Genomic DNA, 23,524 nt, shown 5'->3' with positions numbered 1-23,524 from the left:
AGGTTCAATATGGGTGGTAATTTACCCTGGCAAAGAATCTGGCTCACTCTTTGGTAAGATTCCTTATTCCATATGAGAAAATGATTCCGGTCTACTGCAGATGGGAATTGTGGATTGCCAAATAAAGGTGTCATTGGTCCTATCTGTGAAGAAAGCCCTAACCGCAAGGGCTTCCTGCTACATTTTGGCACTTTTTGGAGGGGAGGGGGGGAGCAGGTACCTGATTTTTGACAGGTACCCGCTCCCACTTCTGGCTCACATAGCTGGGCTGTGCGCAGTAGGAAACCGGCTGTGAAGCTGCAAAGTTTCACTTCCCTTTCCTCCTTACTTGAGATACCTGCAGCCGAAGCAGATTGAGGAATCGGCTCGGGTGAGGACATCACTGGATTCCTGGCCAGCTAAGTGTCCTTATATTAAAAGTCAGCAGTTACAGTATTTGTAGCTGACCTTTTTAATTTTTTGGTGGGAGCCTGGACCTCCTCTTTAAGCAGGCATTAGATGGATCGAATCTTGGTCAGATTAGCAGGGACCGACCAAGATTCAATCCATGTATGGGAAGGCTGGTTGTGCTGAAGTCAATCGACTAACTTCAGTACAACTAGCCTATCAGATTTTTTTACGCAATCTCTGCCAGCGGCTATAGTTGCCAGCAGTGATCACTCTGTTCTGCCAGCTGGGAAGGCTCCCCGTTGACAAGCTACACCCGCTGCCTATACAAAGCAATGATAGGCTGATAGAAGCAGTATCTGCACATCCAGCACCTGTGATTAGGGACACCGATGTATCCAGAGAGAGACATCTATCTCTAACCACAGATAACCGATCTATGTGCGGATACATGTGAAGACTGGCAGACAGCTGCAGTTGCTGTCGGCCTGTCATTGATTGTACAGGCTGAGTGGCCTCAGTTGTCGGCACATACCTGTCAGCCCAGCCACAGCTAAATGCTGTCTCTTGCTGCTGTCAGTGCCTGCTTGTCTGTGTGAATGAGGACTAGCTGTTCTCCTTTCAGAAAATAGAAGGTTCTAATAATAATCCTTTCAGATCTTCATTATGATGCAAGAATCAACCTATGTAGCATCAGTCTCAAACAACTCCCTCTTTGATTAGTGAAAGTACCAACAAGTACTGGCAAATATTTTTTTCCATGATCGTGACTAGCACAGATCACATACATATAGTCCATTTTATGTATGCCTATTGTTGTTTTATAAAGCTATTTAATGTCACCAGAGTGCTTTTACTGTAGAAGAGTGTGGAGGTGTGGGTTGTGTGGAATTTTTAATAGTTTTATTTTCATAGATGTTCTTCATCTCACACAGTCTCCTTTATCAAAGTGTCTGAATGGATGTGTCTGCATTGCCAATAACCAGAAACGTAGAAGAACCCTTAGTCTGTTGCCTGCCCCTTTTTCATTAATTTAGATTTTAGTCCTTTTTGATTTATGGAGGCTCTGCATCACGTGTGAGTGTTGCCTAATGCCGCGTACACACAAGCGGACTTTACGGCAGACTTGGTCCGACGATCTTTACAACGGACTTTGTAGCGTAGGTGTGCCGGACTTACAAACGGACGAACTTGGACACACGATCACACCAAAGTCCGACGGATTCGTACGTGATGACGTACGACTGGACTAAAATAAGGAAGTTGATGGCTAGTAGCCAATAGCTGCCCTAGCGTCGGTTTTTGTCCGTCGGACTAGCATACAGACGAGCGGATTTTTCGACCGGACTCGAGTCCGTCGGAAAGATTTGAAACATGTTTCATTTCTAGGTCCGTCGAACTTTTGGGAAAAAAGTCAGCTGGAACCCACACACGATCGAATTATCCGACGGAGTCCAGTCCGCCGGACAAAGTCTGCCGTAAAGTCCGCTCGTGTGTACGCGGCATAAGGCAGTCTTCAAACAAGTACAGCCTTCCTAGGAACACCCACCCCTCCAGATTGACATTTGCCCATCAGGGCATTTTGATATTTACATAAATCCTGCAGTGCTTGCATCAGGGCGAAGGGCCTTTGTGAGAAGTAGTGAGGTAGAGCGGGAAGCAATGTACAGCACTCTGCTGGCCCCTCCCACCAGCAATGATTTGCCTGCATTGCTTAGAGAAGCACATATACCCAGGAATTACACCATCAGGTCTAAAATAAGGTATGTGATGAAATTGGAAAGGTTTCACTCAGTTGCATTGTCAGACTTGAGTCACTCTGAGTGAAACACTGATGTGGTGGGTGTGACCAAATTGCACTAACAGCGAGGGGGGCTTAAAGGGGTATGGTTAAATAAAACCTGAGCCCATTCACTGTATACACAGCACACACACCGCAGTTTTTGAACCTACAAAATATACTTTAGTTGCTGTGTCTCAAGCATAAGTTTAGGACGCACATAAATATCGGCACAATATTTTTTTTTTTTAAATGGAAGCTGTTCCATTCCATATGCTTTAATTCAAATACAGTATAATATAGACAGGGACCTATTACTTTTGCAAAACCAACCCATTAATTGACACATAATTAAAATAGGCTGGGACTACTTGGCACACAGCACCTGTTGGGACCATGAACAATTTGTCGAGCAGTAAGACCCCTTTCACACCGAGCCGCCTATAGCATCAGCGGTAAAACGCCGCTATTTTTGACGTCGTTTTTACTGTCGGATTTGCGGCGCATTTCGGCCGCTAGTGGGGCACTTTTACCCTCCACTCGCGGCCGAGAACTGGTTAAAACCGCCCGCAATGTGCCGCAATAGCGGCGTTTTGCCGGCGGTATCCCAGCGCTGCCCCATTGATTTCAATGGGGAGGAGCGGTAAACTCACCGCTCCAAAGAAGCTGCAGGCAGGACTTTTCCTGACGTCCTGCCAGCGCACCGCTCCGGTGTGAAAGTCCTTGGGCTTTCACACTGGAAACAGTGGAGCAGTTGTTTGAGGGCAGATTGTAGGCGCTAATTTTAACGCTATAGCGCCTGAAAAACGCCCTCGGTGTGAAAGGGATCTAAATACTGAACAATATCGCTTAAAATACGCAGGGGTCAGGAGTAATTAACAGAGTGTTTGGGATGAGTACAAAATGTACAAATTGCAAAGAACAGGTATGTAAGGCAAAGAGTGCTGAGGTCAAGTGTACATAATGCAAAAAGCCCAAGGCAGGCCATAGATAATGCAATTTTCTGTTTGAAGGAAAGAAAATTGCTTGATTCCCCCATCAATATAGTCAGTCAGTGTTGGTAGGGAAAACCCTCCCGCAGTACTATTGTGTTGTGCCAGCAGGGAGCCTTCCCCCACCAGCACAATACATCACTCGCTGCTGGCAACTATTGTTGCCGGTAGTGATTGGGTGAAAAAAATTGCCTTTTTGTGAGCTCTCCAGGTTCCTATGTAGTGACATTTCAGAAGCTGCCGTGTCATTTATTCGTCTCTCTTCTCCCCTTGCCTATTTACTGAACACCTTGTATTCTGTGAACCATTCACAAACCAGAAGGTGTTTTGTGAATGGGACGGGGGGGGGGGAGTGGAGGGTTGAATAAACAATACTTCAGCTTCTGCGTATAAGAGCCACAATGGGCTGGAAGTATATTGTGAGCTATACAATCTGGCTGCATGAAAGTGTATATTTACAAGAATTGATAGTGATCCTGGATGTGGGATTTTTTTGTTTAACCACTTGCCTACCGGGCACTTACACCCCCTTCCTGCCTAAGCCATTTTTCAGCTTTCAGCGCTGTTGCATTTTTGAATGACAATTGCGCGGTCATGCTACACTGTAACCAAACACACTTTTTATAATTTTCTTCACACAAATAGAGCTTTCTTTTGGTGGTATTTGATCACAGCTGGGTTTTTTATTTTTTACAAAAAAAAATAATTTTTTTTTACTTTTTTTTCTGTCAGGAAATTTTGTAACTAAGTGATTTTTCGCCTTCACTGATGTGCGCTGATGAGGCAGCACTGATAGGCTGAACCGGTGGGCACTGATGAGGAGGCACTAATATGCCGCACTGGTGGGCAGCACTGACTGGCATCGCTAATGAGCACTGGTGGGCAATGGTGGGCATTGTATGGTGACACTGTATTGCTATATTGTAATCAGGGCACTGATCATCAGTGCCCTGATTACATTCCTAGATGTCCCCCTGCGTGGAGATGCCGCTTATCGTCTCTTAAACCAGTAATATCCTCTTAACAATTCCTACTCTTTATTAAGAGGCACTAGGGGTCTTCTTAAAGATGAGTTCACCTTTGGAACATGTTGCATGTTCCAGCTCTGCCTCTTCCTCCTTCCCGTGACAGCAGACCAGGGTTCTTCACCTGCTGTCACTTTTTTTAAAAACAGTACAACTGTTCTGTGAATGTATGAACAACAAGTTTTGCCTGCCACTGTAGTTTTCATTGAACTGCCAGGGCGCTCATGATGGATTCTTCCTGCAATTGAGTAACTGTCTGCCCACATGGGAGGTACGGTCTGACAGCTTGTACTGGTAGTCTGCAGGAGCCGACATTGCACCTGCGATTTTTCCCTCCAATAGGATCAGACTTTGGTGTGATCGCAGAGGGAAGCTGTTTGCCAAAGGCATGCCTAAGCTGCAGGTATCTAAAAGAAAAAAAAAAACATCCAATTGGGTAAATGGAAGGCAGCCTTCAGGCGACCACCACCACATTTGAGGCCCACTATCCCCCAAGAGGCCCAAACACTAGGGTCCGGAATTGTATTTATGTGTGGGAGACAAGGATTTCCCCATAGAGGGATATGGGGGGAGAAGGACTCTGAGTCACAATATTTAGCCCCAGCCCTATGCCAGACCTGCACAGTAGTGCGCATTAGGGATGTCATTTCAGGGTGAGCTTTAGGACCTCTAAAAATTAGGTTTCTAAGGGTCGAGAAGGATCCCACAATGGCGGCCTCCAGGGTCACAGCAGGGTTATCTATTAGGCTGAGAGAAACACCACCTGACAGTAACAGACACTGCTGCCCAATAATATAGCTGGAAGTTAGGAAGTGATATTCCGCCCATTCTAAGAGGTAATTGTAGCGTAGAGAGGGCCAGTCTTGGGGTCCCGTCTGCCCATATAAAACTAGTGAGTATAGCATTTATCCTACGAAAAAAAAGAGCTCAGTATAGGTGGAGGAGTATTACAAAAGAAATAGAAGAATTTTGGGAGATAAACCATCTTAATTAGATTAACCCTGCCTACCGGTGTAAGTGGGCGGGAACACCATGTGGTACATTGCTGGGAAAATCGACTCAGTAGGGGATCCAGGTTAAGGGCATAATACCAGTGGTATTAAGGTTAGGCACCAACCTTAATGCCTAAATACTTGAACTCCACCCAACTAAGCAGAGTACCCGTCAATGGTTTAGGGTGCACTGGATGGAGTGGGAATAGAAGGAACTTCCCCCAATTAATTTTAATCCCAGAGCATAAGCCAAAGACGTCCAGAATTTGGAGGGCTGTGGGGAGGAATAAGGTGACATCAGCCAGATACAGGAGAGCGTCGTATGCATATAATAATTTTTCCTCTAGCAGCCCCACCATGATCCCCTTAATCGCATCACCTGCTCTGCTCTAAATGTGACAATCTCGGATACATTTTGAAGTCATACAGGATAAGAATGTCACCATCCTCTGCCTCCTCGGACAATCAACATATTCTTTACCACCCTTATGACAGTTGGTTTGGTCAGGCACTGATCATAGCTTATCTGACATGCAGGTGAGGGGTGCCTCTGAGTCCTTGCTTTCCTCTTATATATATATTTTTTTTTTTTTTAAGTACAGTTTCAACTTGAAGTGGTTCTAAAGGCAGAAGGGTTTTTGTCCATAATGTATGTATTACGGTAAAAAGCCTTCTGCGTGCAGCTTCCCCTCAGTCCCCCAGTATATTTGCCCCATCTCGATCCAGCGATGTGCATGAGACCAGCAACTGTCTTGGGTCTCTCTCTCATTGACTCACACAGCAGTGGGAGCCAGAGAGCTAATGAGGAAAGAGGGCGGGGCCGAGCCGCACTCTGTGTGAATGGATAGTGTCCATTCACAGAAGCATGGCCCGGAGGTGTGCCTGCTTCACTGAGCGGGCTCACTGTTTCTAACAGCATGTCAAACAGCAAGTCCTGCACTCTTAACCCCTGCGGTGCTGCACACTGATAATGCTCCTCCCACTGATCATACAAGCTGCTCTTTAATGCGGTGTACTGACAGCTTTCCTCTATAGATAGAGCACTGTTCTTAGCAAGGCAAAGCCAACACTACCCTGTCCTGATCCTGTCTGACATACTAAGGCGGGCTGCATAATGGGCACTGGTAGGCTGCTGGGCACTGGTGAGGCACAGGCAGGCTGCAAATGTTGGGTACTGGCAGGCTACATTTAAAGGAACCTGGTGAGGCTGCATTGATCTCCGGTGCCACGTCCCCAGTCTCTGACCATCTCCGGTGCCACGTCCCCAGTCTCTGACTATCTCCGGTATAAAAATATTTTTTAAAAACAGTCATTTTCAGTATCGGTCATTTTCGGTTTTTGGCCTAGTGTATTTTTCATTTTCGGTATCGATTTCGGCGCCAAAAAAACATTTGGTGCACCCCTACTTTAAAGGTCCACTTTTATGTTAAAACAAACCCCAATATATAACATATACAATTGCTACACAAGCCATATTATACTGTAATGTTATTAAAAATTACCTTTCCAATCTGCAGCTGCTGTAATTTTATGTGAAATTCAATGTAATATGGCTATCTGGAGGCCTTTTGTACACAGGCGGTATACAGAACTTTCCCAGAAATGTAATTTCCTGCTTGTGTGGTTGACTTGTGGATTATCCCTGAAGTCTGCACTAAGATGTAAGTAGAATTGTAGGCATCCTCTCCAACAGAAATTATATTTGGGTAAAATACTCCCTAAGAGTAATTATGTCTAAAAGTATGCAGACACTGCAACTTTCCTCATTCAAACACTGAAAGTGCATCAGCTGATTAGATTGAACACAGAATCTCCCATTCCGGAGTCATACTTTTGAAGACCTAGTGGAACATACAGCTTTTTTTTTTTTTTTTAGAAACGGGTAGGAATCTGCCACAAAGTTTGGTAAAGTCCTTGCAATGTACATAGATCACCCAGAGGGGATTTTTTTTTTTCCTCAACAAAATTTGGAGTTACTCTTTAACAATTTAATATTGGTCAGCTGACTACTATGGTTACTTAACCCCTTAGCGCTGACTGTACGGCTTTAAGGGGTTATACCGGGATGATGCCTGCAGTTGCAGGTATCATCCCAGTACTGTTTTTGGAGCGGGTGGTCAGCTCGTCAGGGATAACAACCAATGGGGCTAAAAGCTGCTCGGCTGTTATCCCGAAAGAGTGAGTTAGGAGAGGGGATGTCCGTGTGTCCCCACCCCCACTCCCTTCCGTCGCTCTTACCGGGCATCCCGTCCCAATGGATCTGTAATCCGGCACTTCCGCCGGCTAGAAACGGCTTTGTTCTAGTCTCTTGAGTGTAAATGCGGAAGCGACATCGCAATGTCACTTCCGGTTTACTCGGCTACCAATGGTGGTGACTGTAAACAAAAATGACAGTATTCAGAATCTCCATTTTTGGAGATCTGAATACTTTTAAGTGCAAAGGAGGGATTTGGGATTTAGACCCCCGATCTCTCCATAGAGAGTATCTGTCACCACCTATTACTGTCACAAGGGATGTTTACGTTCCTTGCGACAGCAATAAAAGTGATCAAATTTTTTTTTTTTTTTTTTTTAAAAGACCATGTAAATAAAAAGAAAATATATATATTTTTTTTTTTTAAAAGTGCCCCGTCCCCACGAGCTCATGTAGGGAAAAAATGCACACGCAAGTCGTGCCTGCATATGTAAATGGTGTTCAAATCACATGTGGGGTATTGCCGCAATCGTCAGAGCGAGAGCAGTAATTCTAGTACTAGACCTCCTCTTTTTCAGCACATCTGCAGCAGATCGCACTGTTGCTATCTGTAAACTATGTCTCGGGCACATCAAATGTGGCAAAAACACCAACCATTTGGGTACCACATGCTTAACAAGGCATTTAACGTCCGACCACTCAGCCTGTTGGCAAGTGCACCTAAAAGCCATATAAAAGGGGTACAAATCTGTCGCCCCCTCCTCCTCACCCACTTCAGTTTTGCCCCTGCGATAGAGTCATTACCTTTCAGCAGCCTCCACTGACAGGGATGATGGTATAGCACAGGGTGTCCCAGGTCCTAGCAGCACACCACCAGCTGTAGACGGCAAATCTCTCTGCCTGGTGGATTGTGTCCCCTTCAGTGAATTCGCACAATGTGCTGTACCACAATGGCAGGATCCCAGTCGCTACTACTTTTCACATAAGGCCATTCCATCTCTCTACCATCAAGCGGAAGGGAATGTTCTAGCATCGTTGGGCAAGGCAGTCAGCCGTAAAATCCACCTTACTGCTGACACATGGTCCAGCAAGCATGGACAGGGATGATATATTTCATTCACAGCACAGTGGGTAACACTGTAGATTGATTCAGGTACATCATGAACACCTGGTTCTTTGTGTACGTCATACTATTTGGGGCTCAGAGAGAGGTTGTTTGTTTATTTATTTTGCTCTTCTCTCAGACAGGTAAAACAGACAAATTTCAGGTGAGGGTTAGAACCCCTGTCAGATTTTTCTTTTCCCTCGCTTTCACAGAAGCCATTGCATTTTGTGATTGGTTCACAGAATATAAAGCATTCCATAAATGGACGAGGAGAGAGGAAGGGCAGATGAATGACCATAGGTCTTCTGTGTATGAGATGGAGATCTTGGTCATGGTGCCAAAGTATCTGGCATAAATGGCATTGTACAGTTTGCCTGAATTGTGATTTATATTAAATGCCATTTAGGTGAACCATGTTGTTGTGTAAATTCTGTTACAAACAAGCATTGTGGAATGGTATCTTTGGTATTAATCATCACAGCACTGCCCTATAATGGACGTGTTCAAGTTTTGGCATTGTTCAGTAGTCAGGAGGATGCAGACACCGTCAGTCATATGGCATTCACAAGATGTTATATTTTCCAGTGTTAACTTTCAGAGATAAAACACGTATGTGTTCAACGTCACGGATTTTACTGCTCTTGCAAGGTCATTCACATGACTATTATCTTCTGGTAGAGCCCTTACAAATCAAAATTTCATTGGACTGATCAGAGATGCTGTAGAATATACAGAAAATACAGTACAGTAATTCAGTGTTTACCAACTCAGCTTTTTAGTAATGGGGTCCTGGATGCCGTTCCCATCAGGGATTCTTATCTGCTTGAATTTTCTATGTTCTTCCACTGTTTCAATAAGTTGTCTGTAAAATATTCTTGTAGTTTTAAAATGTGGTAGATGTGAGGCCATTGGAAAACTCTGTGTGACACTTCAGTTTAAGGCCCCTTTCAAACAGGATGGACTCCGTCAAGTGGATCCAACTGCTCAGGGGGGATTCTGTCCGACAGACACAGTCCGCTCTTCTCTATGGGGCGGTTGGCTGGAAACAGACCACCTGTCTGTCTCCATCCGACTGTCATCTGATCTGCTAGATGGATGGGGAACGGATCCCCACCCATCTGTTTCTTGCGGCCCGGATCGGATGCAGGCAGGTGTAAACGGACACATGTTCGTTTAGATCCGCTTCCCCATAGAGAACAATGGGTGTTCCATTTGGGTCCGCCTATAAAACAGGCAGGTGGACCTGATTGGACCACAGGTGTGAAAGGGGCCTTAGACGCATCACAACTGCATCCAGAGGTTGGGGAGTTGTAACCTGTAGCAATGGTTATGAACCTCAGGTTAAATAAGAATGACAGGTACCCTCATGCTGCTTTATCCTGAAAGCCTTTTTTAGTTTTTGGGGAAGAATTAGAACTTCTGTCTGTGACCCCATTGGGGGAGATTTGCTTGATTTCTGTCTCTGTGACACAAGAAGTGTAGAAGGGAGTGGAGTGGTTTGCAAGAGTCACCTGGACTGGAAGGACCTGACAGCAGTAAAAATATTGAAAAAATGTTCTAACCCTTCCTTACCCTACTGAAAAGTTTGATTATGCGAACATGTATCTGCCATCAAAGTGTGAGTTAAACACAGTATGTTTTCTGCTGCTTCTGAGTTGCTTTTGTTTTTTTGCCTTTAAAGTGCAGCTGGAGCTTTATATTAAAAACAAAAAAAAAACTTTTACCTTTTTTAATTTTCAACCCAGCTGCTATGCTTCACTGCGTAGGTGCATTTACAAGTTTCATAGAGATGAATGGTAGAATTGAGTTGTTTGTATTAGAGGTCGACCGATATATCGGCCGATATTTGGCTTTTTTTTACTTAATCGGCATCGGCCGATTGTGCTGATAAAAAAAGCCGATTATAACTTCAGCGGGACTTGCAAATGACTTCTGTAATAGAAGTCAATTGCAAGTTGTCTGAAGGTTTCTTCTCTCCTCCCTGGGCAGCCTGCCAAGTCTGATAAGAAGATACATTGTATCTCTTCTTGGTTCTTTTATCAATAGACTGAACTCCTGTGTAGAAGTTTTCAGTTTAACCATTTAAAGACTAAATCTTTTCTGACATTTGTTGCTTACAAGTAAAAATTCTGTATTTTCTGCTAGAAAATCACTTGGAACCCCCAAACATTTTATTTATATATATATATATATATATATATATATATATATATATATATATATATATATATATATATATATATATATATATATATATATTTTTTTAGCAGAGACCCTAGGGAATAAAATAGCGGTTGTTGCAATATTTTATGTCACGCGGTATTTACGCAGCGGTCTTTCAAACGCAACTTTTTAAAATAAAATACACTAATTAAAAAAAAAAAAAATAAGCAGTAAAGTTAGCCCATTTTTTTTGCCCAAAAGTTTTGGTTACCTGTTTTTGTGTATTTAATATTTAAGATATAGTTATTTTTTTTTTTTTTATCTAAATTCTACATACAAGTGAACTAATTGGAGGTTTGTTTTGTTCAATAAATGTTTAAATGTAAAAAATTTTCTGCATCACTTATTACTTAAGGTTGCTTTCACACTGGAGCGGGCAGGCGTTGACGGTAATACGCTGTTAGTTTTAGCGGCGCTTTACCGTCATTTTAGCGGTGCTATTCAGCTGCTAGCGGGGCGCTTATAACCCAGCTAGCGGCCGAGGAAGGGGTTAAATGCGCCCCTGAAGTGCTGCTGCCGAAACGCTTTGCAGCCGCTTCGGCAGCGGTGCGCATTCATTTCAATGGGCAGGAGTGGTGGAGGAGCGGTATACACCACTCCAAAGACATCCTGCCAGCGCATCGCCTCAGTGTGAAAGCACTCAGGATATCACACTGAGACTGTAGGGAAGCCGTTTTACAGGCACTTTACAGGCGCTATTTTTAGCACAAAAGCGCCTAAAAAAACTCCCCAGTGTGAAAGGGGTCTAATTGTTAGATTTTATGAGATGAAGGGGGAAAAGAAAAAAAAAAAAAAAAAAATCGGCCTAATATATTGGCCCAAAAAAATCGGCACCACATATCGGCCATCGGCCACCGCGATTTCTAAATATCGGCATCGGCCAGAGAAAAACCCATATCGGTCGACCTCTAGTTTGTATTCACATTAATACCCCTTTCACACTGAGGCGCTTTTCAGGCTTTTTAGCACTAAAAACAGCACCTGCAAAGCACTTGATAACCGCCTCTCAAGCCACCCCAGTGAGAAAGCCCTTTCACACTGGGGTGGTGCGCTTACAGGACAGGAAAAGTCCTGCAAGCAGCATCTTTGGGGCGGTGTATACACCGCTCCTCCACTGCCCCTGCCCATTGAAATGAATGGGCAGCACTGCCGAAGCACCGCAAAATGGGTGCACTATTAACCCTTTGGTCAGCCCGCTAGCTGTCGAAAAGCGCTGCTAAAACTAGCGATGCTTTACCGCTAACGCCCACACTGCCCCAGTGTGAAAGGGGTCTAATGTACAGAGCAGAAAAGCAGACTGGATAACAAAGCCTGCGTACATTAGGTGCTCTATTCCCAATATATTGGCTAAACTCTTGGTCTGTGTACGGCCAGGACTACTGGCCTAAAAACGTAATCCATTTTGTTTAAATTTTGTTATTTATACTGTTATTTCTCTACATGTTTGCTTAATTTTTTTTTCCTTTTTTATTTTTTTTATTTCCAGGCATCCTTCTTAACAAAGAAGCTGAACATAGGAGGAAAACGGGTGAACCTTGCAATTTGGGTATGAAAATAATTTGCCATTATTGTACAGGCTAGGAGAACTGGATAACGTTTCCTAAATCTGAAGTTCTGACTCTTCTTTTTAAAAAAAAAAAACACAGAAGTTGAAATGCATTAACTACTTCAGCCCCGGAAGGTTTTACCCCGTTAATGACCATGCCATTTTTTTGCGATACGGCACTGTGTTGCTTTAAACAATTGTGCAGGTCGATGCCCAAATAAAATTGATGTCCTCCTTTTTCCACAAATGGAACTTTCTTTTGATGGTATTTGATCACCTCTGCATTTTATTTTTTATTTTTTGCGCTATAAACAAAATAGAGCGACAATTTTGAAAAAATTAAAGAGTATATTGATTTGCGCAAAAGTTAGTGTCTACAAATGATGGGATATTTTTATGGATTTTTTTTATTTCATTTTATTTTTTTACTAGTAACGGTGGCAATTGTGCCGCGATTTCAGGGCATGCCTGTGTAAACTTGAGGTCTATGGACATCAACTTGCATCAAAGTCGGACCAAAGTATTAGAGGGGCTACTTTGAAGTTAGCGTGACTTGAAGTCGCACAGATATGAATGGTACTCATTGGAAATCGTGGGGTACGACTTTTCATGCAACTTTGCAGTCCCAAGTTGCAGGACAAGTCGCACAAGTGTGAAAGGGGCCTAAGGGGTTTCCATGTTTATCGGAATACAATTATTGTAATTTATTTTTAGTCCTAACTGTAATAAAGAAGCTGTTTACAAAACCGCTACATCTTCCCTTTAATACAGTTTTTGGAATATGATAGTATCACAATAACTAAACACATGCACATTTCTTGAGACTGAACTGAAGAGAAACCAGTTGTGGTCTTTAAAAGCCAAATTCACCTTTTTGTAGCTGTTACATGTTCCACCCATATTTAAGGTGCAACATGTTCCGGCTCCTGCACCTTCTCTCCCCAACCTCTCCCCAGGGTTCATGGGTGCAATGCTTTACAGGCTTCAGTGTAAAAAAAAAGTGCCCATTTTATTTTATTTTTTTACCTGCAAAAAGATGTATTTTATATAATATTTTTTTTTTTTTTTTTTTTTTTTTTTTTTTTTTTTTTTTTTTGGTGGTTTTCTCCTTTTTTAAGGGAGGAGGTAAAATTTGTTAATGTTTTGCAGTGGTTTTCAACTCCTGTCCTCAGGACCCACGAACAGGACAGTATTTGGTAATACCTAAAATCTGGCCTGTTGGTGGGTCCTGAGGACAGGCGTTGAGTACCACTGATGTATTGGAAACTGCAGTAATGTAGTGGAAGTTTCTTGTATAGAAACATTACAGGTCTTACTGCTCTTAGCCCATGCAATGACTCTCCTGGGACTATATTTTTGCTATTCAGGTCTGGGGCCTTTTTTATGCATTACTATTGAACTTTATTAAATGCACATTTCAATGAAATTGCATCAAAAATGGGGCAAACTCCTTCCTTTTTTTTTTTTTTTTATTACACCTGCATTGCGCTGAAATGAACAGGCCCTGGTAAAACCAGGGTAGACATACTGTTGCTGATTGTTTTCTGTGGAGGGGAGAGATGGCTTTTGTCTTCCGTACTGTGATTGTATTTTTTTTTTTCTTTTACATCCCACAGGATACTGCAGGACAAGAGAGATTCCATGCACTTGGTCCCATATACTACAGAGACTCTAATGGAGCTATTTTAGTGTATGACGTTACAGATGAGGACTCTTTCCAAAAGGTGAACCTGTCTGAGTACTCTCACATAAAGCAGTAAAATGAAACTACTTTGCTTCAGAGTTTCACTAACTGACTTACTAGTTCACAATACAAATCTGTGGCACCCAGTAAATCCTATGACAAAACAAAATAATTTTTGTTAATAAATAGTATATTTAGTCTGTGCCACAGAACTTTCCCAGCTTTGTTTTTGAAGTGTACTTTTTCATAGAATTTGATGTGGTACAGAGTTTTTATTGTGCTTGATTTCTATTTGGAACAGTTTGTCAACACCTGTTGATCAGTATCTCATTATAATATACTTTCTTATGTAGTAAAATCCCTAAAGCATTTGGCGCTATAGTAAAATCCCTAAGACCCCTTTCACACTGAGGTGTTTTTCAGGTGCTTTTGGGCTAAAAATAGCGCCTGAAAAAGGGCTCCCCTGCAGTCTCAGTGTGAAAGCCCGAGTGCTTTTACACTGAGATGATGCGCTGGCAGGATGTTAAAAAAACTCCTGCAAGCAGCATCTTTGGAGCGGTGTATACATCATTCCTAAACCGCTCCTGCCCATTGAAATGAATGGGCAGCGCCACTGTAGCGGTCATTTTAACCCTTTTTTGACCGCTAGCGGGGGTTAAAAGTGCCCCGCTGGTGTCCGGAAACCTCTGCAAAAATGACGGTTAAGCTCTGCTAAAAATAGCGCCGCTTTACCATCGATACCCCAGAGTGAAAGCAGCCTAAAGCATTTGGCTCTGTAACAAATGCTGGCACTGTTGATAGCCCTACCAGTGAATAGTCCTTTTTTTTTTTTTTTTTTTTTTTTTTTTGTTCCACCCGCATTCAAAACCGCTCTATTTGTTCTCAGACTCAGCCCCCCTCCATCCACAGCACAATTTAGGGGGTAGCAGAGAAACCTATCTTGCCAACAGCAATTTACCATTGGAGGTAAATTGCAATTTTTTTTTTTTTAATTAAGACTTTTACCATGGAAAAACAGCATTAATTTTTTTTTTTCTTTTTGTAGGTAAAAAATTGGGTGAAGGAACTAAGAAAAATGTTGGGAAATGAAATTTGTTTATGTATAGTAGGTAAGTTACCATTTTTATTTCTAGTCTAATAACTACATTTACTTTTTAATTTGTGTTACTCTGAGACAGCCAGTTGTTCTTAGGCCACTGTTTGTCGTGCAGTATATGTGTTATAATGATTCGCACACACAGTTATGGATAGTTGTTAAAGATTCTGTTTTTTTTTTTTTTTTTTTTCTGTATACATCTTGAGAGATTTTTATTTACTTTCTGTCCCAGTGACGGCATGTTTTAATTGTCTGTCTGCGATGCAATTTCTGCTTGAGGATCTCCGCACAGGAAATAAAATAAACTCCACTATAGTTATAAAATAGAAAAAAAAAAATCCTAATTTTCACTGTGAACCACAACTCTATTCAAAATCCTCTAACCTAATCTAAATATGTACCTGCAAGTAGCCCTGGGATCTTGATGTACTGCTGCAGTGGGAGTCATTTGCACAAGTGGTGTTGGTCAAGTGGATCCAGCCTAAAGCTGGCCATACCTTACTTACTCCTTCAGCCAACCGGCAGGACAAACAGCCGATTCCCCCCCCCCAATCTACACATTTTGAACAGAAAACTCCTTGTCGTGTCATTGTATTCTGACAACGTGATTCCCTGCTATCAGATTTAAGGTTGTCAGTGCTGAAGGCCATTGGCTGCATGCGCTGATCAAGAAGAAGAGATTTTTTTTTTTTTTTTTTAAACCAACTCATCCATCATATCAATCGATTGACTTTTCATGTACAAGAATGGCCATACACAGCTGAAAAAGGGCGCACGTGATAAAACTGCCAATCCCCCCCCCCCTTACCTCTTGCTCTGCTTGGCTCTTCTCGTTTAACAGGTGTCAAATGCATCAAGACCTGACCTATATTTCTCTTGTAAATATTACTGAAAATGTATACATATATATTTCTTTAAACAGGTAACAAAGTAGACTTGGAAAAAGAAAGGCACGTCTCTATTCAAGAAGCAGAAGCGTATGTTTGTTTTTATACGCTATGTTTTTCTTTACGTTTTTAATTTGTCTTAAATGTTTTCCCGATGAAGCATTTTCAATTTGTTTCCTTTTCTTTTTTTTCTAGTTATGCAGAATCTGTGGGTGCAAAGCACTACCATACTTCAGCCAAGCAAAATAAGGGAATTGAAGAGTTATTCCTTGATCTTTGTAAAAGTAAGTACCATTATCTGTTTTCTGATGTCTATCGGCTAAGATTACAGTGACGGGAACATGCTTTATAGCACACTAAGCTAGCAATAAATCTGAGCACTCCAAAAGCACAGAAAGCAGTGTATCCCTAAAACAGTCTACTTTAGTTAACCTTTATGGTTAAAAGCCAATACGAAGTTATAGCAATGGTTACCAGAAGATGACCAGCCACAACCTTCGGGCATTTAGGATGTACCGGGATGTCTGGGGTCCAAAAGATCTTTGAGCAAACCTGCGGCAAAGAAACGGATGCACGTTGCCAGAACCCAGAAATCAATGATGGACAAAAAAACACTGGAACGCACCAGGAATTCAAGCCGATTGCCAGTATAACATGTTCCGAGGATTTGACAAAAGGGGGCGTGCCCTGAAACATGTTATCCTGGCAATTGGCTTGAATACCTGGTGTGTTCCAGTGTTTTGTGTCTGCCGTCACGGTATTACAGGACACGCATCCCTGTTTTTTTGCCGCAGCCAGCGGGTTTGCTCCAACACCGATCCAAAACTAGAACACACCAGGTATTCAAGCCGATTGCCAGGATAACATGTTTCAGGGCACGCCCCTTTGTCAAATCCTCGGAACATGTTATCCTGGCAATCTGCTTGAATTCCTAGTGTGTTCCAGTGTTTTGTGTCCACCATCATGGACTTCCGGGTATAGGTGGCATGCATCCCTCCTTTTCCTTGCTGCAGCTGTACTCAAAGATACTCAAAGATTGTGGCTGGTCACCTACTGGTAACCATCGCTTTAACTCGGTGTTGGCTTTTACCATTTGTGGACTAAAGTAGACCTCTTTCTGGCAACTCATTTTTGTTCAAGTATTGTCATATTGTGCTTCTTAACTGGTTCCTGACCGGCCACACAGATATACTGCCGCAGAATGTCTCTCCTGGGCGAAACCCCGTATGGATACGTCCTTCCCCTTTTCGGCCAGCAGTGGGCGTGCGCCTGCTGCACGTGGGGGACCCAATGCGCGTGGCCGGTGGTGACCACCGGCCAAGCGCGATCGTGTGCACGAGCACCAGCGCGGGGATTTATTTGTGTGTGTGTGTATGTGTACACACACAAATCCCTGTGCTGTCAGAGGAGAGGAGACATGTTGTTTGTTCCTAGTAAGTAGGAACAGTGATATGTCTCCTCTTAGTACTGTCCCCATACAGTTAGAACACACATTTAACCCCTTGATTTGCCCCCTAGTGTTAACCGCTTCCCTGCCAATGAGATTTACACAGTAATCGGTGAATTTTTATAGCCCTGATCGCTGTATAATTGTCAGTGGTCCCAAAAATGTGTCAAGTGTTTGATCTGAATGTTGCAGTACCGCTTAAAATCACAGATCACCTAGTAAAAAATAAATAAAAATGGCAAATATCTTTCCCATAGTTTGTAGACACTATAACTTTTTTGCGCAAACCAATCAATATACGCTTATTGCGACTTTTTTATTTATTTTTATTTAAATCCCAGAAAGGGCAGAACCAAGTCACAACATTAATAATATACAAACGTTGACAATTTCAGTCACATAACTTACAATATGTCTAACAACTGAAATAATGTGCTGAGGTATCAAAGTCCCATATAGGTAACACTAAAGGGTATGTCCAATGAAGGTTCCCTTATGTTTTTTTTGTTAGACATAAAATGGTGAAAAGTAACCACTAAGTAAGGCATGGGACTGGCCAATCCCTTTTCCTTTTTTTCAGAAATGTAAATAAGTCAAAAGGAAGGAGAAGGGGGGGGGGTTTCCATATGGCGGTGGATCCTGATGGTAAAGGTGTTCAATCGAAACATCTTGTAAATAATTTATGATCCGAATAGGGCCGTACCTTCTTCAGAAAGTATAAACAGATTCCAGAGTCTCCAGGTCTTAGAGTACTTTTTACGCTTCTGCTGTGCCGTGAGTATCAAGTCTCTCATCTTATTTATGTCTTCTACTTTGTGAAGCCAACTCCCGATTAGTTGGTGGCATTTGTTTTTTTCCAAAGTAGAGGAATACAGGACTTGGCGGCATTTAAAAAATGTCGTACAATCGATTTTTATTTTATTTTTTATAGTTTTGCGGTGTTTGTGGAAGCGTGTAGTAGGAAGAAAGCTGGATCGTCAAGAATCTTGTGCCCCATAAATTTTTGAGTAATGTAGCATTCCTCTGTCTATCTGGCATCTACAACATCAGTCAGTAGTATTGGGATAGTACTCGTGTAACAAATGAGGGGCATGATACCACCTCTTCAAAATTTTATAGTTGGACTCCTGAATTCTCATTTTTGCATGAATGGTACTGGTCAGAGGGAGTATTTAGTAAATTATACGTTTTAGACAGTACTTGCATCAAGAGTCCCATTGTCTGAACAGTAGTCCTCAAAAGATGTTAAATCGCTGAGGGTTTGGGAATGTAGAAAATGGTATAGTTGTAGAGTGTTCCAAAAAGGAAGCTTGAAGGGGCCAGTGTCGCTCATCAATGATGTTGGAGGGCCAATGGTCCATTTCTAGAAAATGAAAAGCTTTATCCCTACCCCATTGGAGTAAGGTCCTAAATTCAGGGGATCCAAAGCCAGGGGAGAATACCAGATTCCTTAAGATTGGCTATTGGGGGGGGGCAGGTAGCGAGGGAAACTTGAAAGATGGTTCCTAAACATATTAGAAGTGTGGCACCTAAGGGGTGTGCTTTTAACACCGGTGGTAAGTAATCGAAAAACCACAAGGCGCCTTTTAATAGGATGTCCATTTTGAGCCTGTTCTAGTTGCGCCCAAAGTTTAGAGTTATAATGACTCTGCCAAGGTGGGTAGCCTGATAATTCTGGACATCGGGAAGTGCCAAACCACCATATTTGGGTAGTGAAGGTTGTCAAGGAAGGTGAGTTATATTTTTTTTTTTTTTTTTTGTGCGCGCAAATGAATTTGATGAAAACGGAGTGTACTTTTACTTTTCTCAGTGCAGAGGCGCCGAGCAACAGATGCAGCATCAAACCGATGCTGCATTCATTTAGGTAAGTATAAATCTAAAAAAAAGCCCAAACCCATACTTCTCTTAAGTTATCAGCTTTAAAATAAAGAAGCAATTTTGCATAGTTTTCAACCATTTAGATTGTTTGCGTCTTTAAATGACTTGATGGACTGACTTATATTTTCACTTCCTTAGGAATGATTGAAACGGCACAAGTAGACGAAAGGGCTAAAGGCAATGGTCCCAGCCAGGCAGGAGGTGCAAGAAGAGGTGTACAGATCGTAGATGATGAACCACAGGCACAGAGCGCCGGAGGATGTTGTTCTGGATAAATGTATAAACTGTGTGGATGCTTGTCCTAATCAGGAAGATTGCCATATTCCAAGTCACATGTTCTTTTACCATTGGAGTAACAGAATTTAACAGTATTGAATCCATAACAAAATCAAAGACCAAGCTCTATACTAGTGGAGTCTGTGACCAGAGAATTGGCATTTTCTACAGCTGTTAACCTAGCAGTTACCAATGGCCTTTTTACATATGTTTTTCTTTAATGAAGAATAATATGCATGTAGAAGAGACCTACTTAAAGCTTCATTTATATTCTTTTTAAATCTGATCCTTATTTAATAACTTATGTACATTGTTAGAATGGTATGCACTTTGCTGCCCTTTGTATTTTGTGGAAAACTAATTGTACTCAAAAAAGAAAAAAAGGCATTTTTTGTTTTTGTTTTGGCAAATACCAGTCATTCTATTTTTGCAAAGTTTGCACATGTTCTAAATGTCCACATTGGTTATACTCGGTTCTTTTCTGTAAAATGATCTGGTAAATGTGCTCCGTGCATTACTTATTAAATATTTTATCTGCTTTTCCATGTGCAGAAAATTGTACTAGAATGTTGTGAGTGTGGATTTGCAGTTGGCAGGTTTTTGTTCAGTACTGTTCTGCAACTGACCTGTAATCTGTTGCCACTAACACTTCTCACTTGTCCGTATAACTTGCTCTGGTTTGTTGTGATTGCATATCTATATACTTTTTTCCTTTTCTTTCACCCACAAATATTTTTTAAATAGCATTGCTAATCGGAGAATCCATCCTGACTCAATCAGTACAATGTTATCTTAATAATCTTGATACTCTGCAACGTATACGCTTTCCAAACGTATCTGCAAAGTGTAGAACCAGCAGTTGCTGCTTGGTACTTACTAATCTCTCCTTCCATGTAATTGCTATTATTCGTTGTAGAATAAATCATATCTGTCTAACAATGTAATCTCCTCTTTTTAGTTTTGGAAACTTGTATGCAATTTGAACAAAAGGATTCCCATAAAAATAGTGAATTGTAACCCTTTTTTAAATCCATGCTAACTGTAAAGGTGGTAAAATGCTACCAAGGTTGAGCCGGTATCTACAGTTGCATTCATGTAGCTTTTTTTTTTGAGCACCCTAGAAACCCAGAAATCTGGATTTCTCAATTAGACTGTTTATATATTTTGAACAGTAGTATGTATGCAAACATCTCTGTGACTGCTTTTGAAACTTGCTGGTATTTTACGAGCTTTACATTAAACACGGGTCTTTATAAACTTCCACGGGACAACTGATTGCTGTGTGAAACCCAAACATGGATGTGCTTTCATCCATGTTGAAATTGGGTTTTAATTAGAGGTCCAGTCATGAATAATTCAGTTGCCGTACACCCCATGGCAAAGTAAAGTATTTTTAGGTATAAGCAAAATTTTTTTTTTTTTTTTGGCACCTGCTGGTGGTTTATCACCCGTCAGCTTTTTAAAACTATTGGGAGTTTCCCACAATTTTATACAGAATGACTAAAACAACTAATTTTACATTATGCTGATCATTGCTGTTTTCCTTCTGGGCAGTGATCATGTTGCTTGGTAAAGGCAAACGAAAATGTCATTGGCTGAGATTTCCCATTAGGCACTGCATAGTTTTGATTGAACCTACTGCTGTGTATCTGCGATTGGGTAAGCTTAGGAAATGATTCAGACCCTTCCCCATTTTTTTTTTTTTTTTTAATGCTCTGTTTGGGATGATATATACAGATATTGAATTTTGTGTGGGTTTATTAATGCATTTGAAATGCAAAAGGCAATTCAGTGTAGATTTGAAGGACATATAATAACCTTTTATGGTTTCATAGAAATTGCATTATGTTTCTGTGTATTTGTGAATCAAAACATTTTTGGTTTTGGTGAAATGGGCTAAAAGGAAATAATTTTGAACATTTAAGTATCATTCACAAAGAAGGTAAATGGTAATGTCTAAGACCTTCTTGGAGTTCACTTGATTTATTCCTGATTATCTTAATGGTCACATCTAGAGAAATGTATGGGATGAGAGAAGAATTGCACTGTAGGTTTATATATTAAATACATTGTGCACTTTTGACTTGCATTTTGCATTTCACTTCCCTTTAAGCGCATCCTTTGCAGTGTGTTTTTAATGCAAGTTAATGTGTGCATAAGTGTTATTAAACATGCAGTGGTTTTATTACACTACAGTGTGAATTTAGGCTAACAGTGGTATAATATATGTAATCTTGGTTATATTGTAACTTTCTTTAACCTTGACCAATATTGTAGGACAGGATTTTGGCATTATGTATGTGGAAATAAGAATATTCTGCAAAATCTAACTGGGTACCTAGTTAAATCAAATCCCTTCAAATAAAATGGTGTTTGATAATTCTTAATGGCCCCTTTGTAACTGTATTACTATGGCTTTACACTTTTTGAGTCTGGCTGTGTCCTGTCTATTCAAGCTGTCAAGGAGAACTGGTAGGTATTCTACCCCTCTGTATGAAATTGGTGGAATATTGGACAGTTATCAGAGGGGGGAGTGATACTGACGTGTGTATGATAACATGGTATTGCCTGACTTTGTAAGATACTCATGGCAGTACAAATTGCACTTAATTGTAAATTAATGACACAATAAACTGTTATTCATAGTAAAGTTTCTAGCCTTTGCGAAACACTTTGTATACACGCTGGTGTAGAAAATCGTTTTCCTAAAGTCCCACCAACCGTGTGTTTGCGATTTAAAAAAAAAAAGCTTATTTTAAGTGAACCTGAATGCTGCTTGTAAAAGAACTGTCTAGGAGCAAATGCCACAAGTTACTTCTAACATTTATTACCTGGAAAAGTCCTCTTAAGTGTGTGTGGTGTTTTTTTATTTTTTATTTTTTTTTGTTTTTTGTTTTTTTTGTTTTTTGTTTGTTTTTCCACTGACTGCAACCCCCTGTCCAAGTTCCTTTTTAATGGCAACTGTGGCGATCTTAGTAGGCAGTGAAATGACTTCAATAAGTAATGTGAAGACCAAGTAACAAAAATGGGAGAGAGTTTTTTTGCCAACTGTGAAGCGTCTGCTCTTAGGCAAGAATTTTACATCTAAAAGTAAAACGCTGAGAACAGGTTTACTTATTTGCATTTAAAATATTTCTTAGGGCTGGTGTTTAACCTATGTTAAATTCTAGAGATTACTTTAGGACTTCATATTCCAGCCCTGGTTATTTTCTGGCTGATTCTGACACCTGAAACATGAACTTTTTTTTCCAACCTGGTGTTGAGCATGAATGCTGCAATTCTGCTATGGTCGGATGAATACAGAAGTAAAGCACCAGTAAGTGGCTGCTACTCCTCCCTTTTTTTTTTTTTTTTTTTTTTTTTTTTATTGCTGAAACTTGGCTTCAATCCTCACATGACTGGGCTATTAATATTCCTGGCTATGCACTCTTTCGGAGAGACAGGGTAAAAAGGAAAGGTGGCAGGGTATGTCTCTATGTGAGAAGTGATCTCAAAGCAAGTGTGAAAGAGGACCTGGTTGAAGGAGAGTGTGATAAGTCTGAAGCATTATGGGTCAAACTGCATATAGATGTGCGTAGTTCAAAGTTAATCATTGGAGTTTGTTATAGACCACCCAATGTTAACGAGGAGGTGGAGACTCAGCTCCTTGCACAGATAGAAAGGGCTGCAGGGGCTGGGACAGTGATAATAATGGGGGATTTTAACTACCCAGAAATTGACTGGAGTAATGGCACTACTGGGACAGTTAAAGGGCAAAAATGTATAAACCTATTACAGGACAATTTTATGGTCCAGTTTGAGGCCCCGAATGATCCACAATGGCTCAAAAGTGATATGGTCCAGAATTATTTAGACAGAATAAAGGTGGATAAAGCACCTGGACCTGATGGCATCCACCCACGGATCCTAAAATAATTGAGCTCTGTAGTTTCAAAGCCATTGTATCTAATTTTTAGGGACTCATTAATGACAGGAACAGTGCCACTGGATTGGCGCAGGGCAAACGTGGTGC

At 41.3% G+C, this 23,524-nt stretch overlaps 1 protein-coding gene across 1 annotated transcript in view; it reads left to right on the top strand.

Moving 5' to 3' along the window:
• Positions 1 to 20,451, top strand: part of RAB21 (RAB21, member RAS oncogene family) — a 33,518-nt gene extending 13,067 nt beyond the window's left edge. Inside the window, exons 2-7 of the mRNA XM_073620036.1 lie at positions 12,185 to 12,244; positions 13,861 to 13,968; positions 14,974 to 15,037; positions 15,947 to 16,001; positions 16,107 to 16,195; positions 19,375 to 20,451. Of these exons, the coding sequence (XP_073476137.1) occupies positions 12,185 to 12,244; positions 13,861 to 13,968; positions 14,974 to 15,037; positions 15,947 to 16,001; positions 16,107 to 16,195; positions 19,375 to 19,511 (513 nt within the window). The 3' untranslated portion in view covers positions 19,512 to 20,451. The remainder of the gene's footprint in view (positions 1 to 12,184; positions 12,245 to 13,860; positions 13,969 to 14,973; positions 15,038 to 15,946; positions 16,002 to 16,106; positions 16,196 to 19,374) is intronic.
• The last annotated feature ends 3,073 nt before the right edge of the window (positions 20,452 to 23,524 follow it).

The sequence above is a fragment of the Aquarana catesbeiana genome, linkage group LG03 (assembly GCF_042186555.1).
Source record: "Aquarana catesbeiana isolate 2022-GZ linkage group LG03, ASM4218655v1, whole genome shotgun sequence".
Lineage (NCBI taxonomy): Eukaryota > Metazoa > Chordata > Amphibia > Anura > Ranidae > Aquarana > Aquarana catesbeiana.
Note: the sequence above shows the minus strand (reverse complement) of the source record. Positions and strands in the feature narration are given on the sequence as shown.